The 4,231-nt window shown below is 38.5% G+C and overlaps 1 protein-coding gene across 1 annotated transcript; it reads right to left on the bottom strand.

The window, feature by feature from the left end:
* Positions 1 to 516: 516 nt before the first annotated feature.
* Positions 517 to 2,398, bottom strand: LOC127527993 (uncharacterized). The gene is made up of 4 exons (XM_051928528.1): positions 2,064 to 2,398; positions 1,839 to 1,932; positions 1,479 to 1,678; positions 517 to 749 (listed from the first exon to the last, which is right to left on the bottom strand). The coding sequence occupies exons 1-4, from the start codon at positions 2,203 to 2,205 to the stop codon at positions 517 to 519; spliced, it is 669 nt and encodes a 222-aa protein (XP_051784488.1). The 5' UTR covers positions 2,206 to 2,398.
* Between the last annotated feature and the right edge of the window lie 1,833 nt (positions 2,399 to 4,231).

Consider the following 4,231-nt stretch of genomic DNA (forward strand, 5'->3'; position numbering starts at 1 on the left):
CGGGTCCACAGCTCATGTCAAAAGGGCCAGTTTTAAATAAAAAATCACAGCACTCGTGGCTTACTGTAGAGAGGGGGTGTGGTAAGTGTGGCGGATCGGTTCCTAGGGTGATTCGTTGATGCGGTCGATTCTCACTTAAGTGCACAGGTGAGGAGTCGTCCACATCCGTAATTGTTCCCGGGAGCTGCTAATTACCACAGCTGATCCACGTCCCCGTAATATTAAATAGAAATGCGAGGCGGCCAGCAGGGGAGATGAGAAAAAGTAAAAGAAAGAAAGAAAGAAAGAAAGAAAGAAAGAAAGAAAGAAAGAAAGAAAGAAAGAAAGAAAGAAAGAAAGAAAGAAAGAAAGAAAGAGACAGACAGTCAGTCAGTCAGTCAGTCAGTCAGTCAGAGTTGTTTTTCAGAGCCGTAAACAGTGACTTTACACCATACAAAGAAGCTCTGCTCTTTCTCATAAATGTAACTCAGGGAAATGTATGAACTGCTGCATCTGAAAACTGAACACAGGGAACAATTAACTGACAGTAAATGTAAACCTTTGTGTGTTTAAACACCACATTACTCCTCTGTAAAAAAATGATTTCAACACAGAAAATGCAGCTGTTAGAACAGTAACTTCTATAACACCGTTGTTGGCCTCCCTGCATTTTGCACAGTGCTGAGATGTCTCTAGCCACTGCTCCACACATGTCTTGCAGCCAATAATGCTTCTGCAGCACCATGACAGCACTGGTTCCTCAATGATGTCTGCAAAAGTAAATCAGAAAAGTGACACTGTTATCCATTTACCTAGAACTTAGTTCAAACTATATGTTCCAAGTCTGTCTTATGACATTCATTTACAGACAGCATATACCTATATATGCTGAAAGTTTTTGGTCATGCAGTAATTCCTCTTGTTCATGCTGTTCTGAGAAAGTCCCTCTCTGTAACCACTTTGAATGTAATTGATGGGGGGCAAAATCCGTCCTCTTTCTGTGCAAAAACTGCTCTTTAAATTTATTCTTAAAAAGGGGAATAGGTTTTCTTGATTAACTGAGGTCTATGGGCAGCAAGAAAAATAAAAATTTGGTGTGCCAAAAAAAACAGGTGGATTTCTACTTGATTCAATGTAGGCAGCTGCAGCCCCATTTTAACTTTGAACTTTTAGGTTTTGCATGACTGTGGAATTTGTCACCCATCACTTACACTGTAATCAATTTGAAAAGCTATATTTTCATAGTCAAGAGAGCAGGGACAACTTCAGCTCAACTAAATGTGCATATGAGCTTGGGAATATTATGTTATGGTAGAGCTGCATCTTGATTGTCCCAAGTCTCTAAATGGACACTGCTAAGTAAAGAGCCAGCTTGTTAAAAATAAGTTTGACCAAAATATTGCTTGAATGTGGTTTAACAATGTTTTTACAATTAACAGTGTTATAAAATGCTAGTTAATATAGATGTAGTGCAATTACTTTGCAAATTGTGAACATACTCATACAAACCACACAGCTAAATCCCTCCTTGATGGTCTGCAGTTTGGGAGCAGTGAGTATGACTCTCTGGGTAACTGCAAGATCAGTGAACTCTCTGATTGCTGCTGTAACAGCTGGTAGACTTTGAGATGCCATCACCAACTCTTCTATTTTGTCACTGACTTCTCCCAAACCGGCACTGTCATCATCTTTACGGTTGCTACAAATACAAACGGAAAATCAAATGTCAATGGGTACTGACTGGCTTAAAGGTACATCACTGTATTGATAGATGATGATAGATGTGATGATGTCTTACTGCTATTATTAGATTATTGCTGTTCATCCTATAGCATGTAAATTTGTATTGATTTACATACCTCAGTCTCCTCCTCTTTGTTCCCTGGAGGCTATTAAAGTCTTGTTCAGGTACAACAAGAACTTTTCGTGCATTTTGTTTCCAGTACTGTGACCCTATGGATGAAAAACAAAACCAAAGAAAACTGTTTAGAAGCTAATACCCTAAAACTAAATATTACAAAGAATCTGGTAAGAAGTGTCTCTCCATAGGATATTATGGGTTTAGCTGTAATACTGTGGCTCACCTGTTGTGCCTTCTGACTCCAAAATTGCATTGCCCTGTGCATCTGTCAAAATTATGGGTTTGTAATTGCCAATGGCATCTTGAACTTTTCCTACTATCCCCTGAAGTGGAGCCTCACATTCTAGGAATCGTTCAACCACCATTCTGTTGGGAATCAACCTCCCACCAACCACCTCTGCAAGGTACACTGATCTGTAAAACAAAACGTTATAATTTTACATTTCTTGTAAGAGGCAGCAGGCCACAAATCCATTCAGTGATTGTTTGCTACTTGGGCCAATTCTACTAGCACAGCTTTGCTTTTCTTAACAATTCACCTATCCATGCTTGTCCGGAGAATTATGTTCCTTTATATTTTGTCTGTTCTGTAATTTATATATAACAAATATTCAACAGAACCGACACACCCTACCTCTGAAATGTTTTGGAGGTCATAGGGGGACTTGAAGTAGCACGTTGTGAATGTGAAGCGGCAGCCGCCACCGCCGCCACAGCCGGTGCTCGCATAAATGCAAAACTCTGACCGCTGGAACCTGCTGTTGGCATCGATTCCATGTCTTCTCCGTGGACCTCATAGTGACCTCTGGGTGTCAGATCTAACGCGCTGAAAACACCAGAGGCTCCTCCGGGGAACATGGCCACATTTGAGTCATCCGTGATGTACAGAGTGTGTGCTGACACCTGTTTAAGAAAACTTTCTGTAAATCACATTGCCCTCCTAACATGTGTTACACTTGTGTGCACTGTTAATACTCGAAACGTTTACTAATTAGCTAGTAACTAGTAGCCGGTAAAAGTCAATGAGCCACCATTCACACATTTATACACTTTCAAAATGCTAGCACTATAAAAACTGCAAGACTTAGTGTTGGTAAATTAAATCACGAAATGTTAGCTGTTTCGCAGTAAGTAACAACAATAATGCTCATAAAAGAACTGCTAGATCAATGAAGCAAAGTTTGTATTTTTACCTGAAAGATGCGACTCAGTTTTTCTGTAGTCATGTCCTCGTCCTAGAGTGTCACTCTTTTACTGTTCCGAAAAACAACGTAATGGTCCATCCTCTGTTGATGCGAGTGTAAGGCCTGATCGATGTGTTGTGAGGAGGACTGTTCGCATGTGTTGTCAAAAATCGCGCAGAAGAAGTACTTCTGGTTTCAGGCGACGAAAATGCGTCTGTTTGGTTGTTTTTGAGCTATTACACTTTCATTATTTGAATCACAAATGTGTAATTTTAAGTTTATGACTGCAATTTGTTATCATATAATTAAAAAATATCTTATTTTCTCTCATTTTATTCTTTAATCAAAAATCAAAATCTGAAAATTCCTTTCATTTTCATTTTTTCATTTTTGCTTCTAAAACGAAATTTCAAATACGAAAAAGTACACGGACCCACCACCCATGAAAATAAAAATAATGATCACCATTTCAAATCATTTTTAACTCAAAAATCAATGCAAGACTCTATGTGTGTCAAAACTAATTGACCAACAATATCAGGCATCAAAACATTGGGCCGTTATTTGGTCTCTACAGCACTTGTGCTTTGTTATCGGATGAATCTTCACCAATATTTTGATGCTGAAACACTTCTAAGCAAAGCCCATTTATTAGGTAATTTTTCAAGTGTAAAAGGCCTTAGTTTGAAAAGACACTCCACTTGACTTATATGCACAATGAAGGAAATGAGTCAATCACTGTATACACTAAACAATTCTATGAGTTATAAAATGCTCAACCTTTTCTGCATTCATCATACCCAAGACTGACAATAAAGTACATTTTTACAGATGATGCATACAGTCATTTGTTTACTTACTGTTAAACTTTAAACTGTTAAAATCATGCATTCTGTGTTTTTCTACATTTCCCCATTGTCTTCATCACTACCAATATGGCTGCTGCACAGCCTCCTTCAAGAGTGAAAAAGTTTTCACCCTGTAACTAAGATACTCTTTGTTTCAAAGGTCAAGACTTTATTCAGGAAAAAAACTGCAGATGTTTCACTTTCAAATGGTTATACATTTCTGCTATGCAGAAGAGATGGCTTGATGGAATACTTACGCTGTGAGAGTTTGCAGATAAGAATTCAAACATCTGATTTCTTATCAAAGTGACGTGCAGGTCGTCATTCAGACTGATTTTTGAAGTGCCCAGTGTCACAAA

The sequence above is a fragment of the Erpetoichthys calabaricus genome, chromosome 5, assembly GCF_900747795.2.
Source record: "Erpetoichthys calabaricus chromosome 5, fErpCal1.3, whole genome shotgun sequence".
Lineage (NCBI taxonomy): Eukaryota > Metazoa > Chordata > Cladistia > Polypteriformes > Polypteridae > Erpetoichthys > Erpetoichthys calabaricus.

Excerpts from the sequence above, each read along its gene's own strand:
- LOC127527993 (XM_051928528.1), bottom strand. The coding sequence starts at position 2,205 with ATGGTGGTTGAACGATTCCTAGAATGTGAGGCTCCACTTCAGGGGATA. Across the intron at positions 1,679-1,838 it reads ACAAAGAGGAGGAGACTGAG|CAACCGTAAAGATGATGACA; the intron begins GTATGTAAATCA and ends TTGTATTTGTAG. Across the intron at positions 750-1,478 it reads TAGCTGTGTGGTTTGTATGA|ACATCATTGAGGAACCAGTG; the intron begins GTATGTTCACAA and ends TTACTTTTGCAG.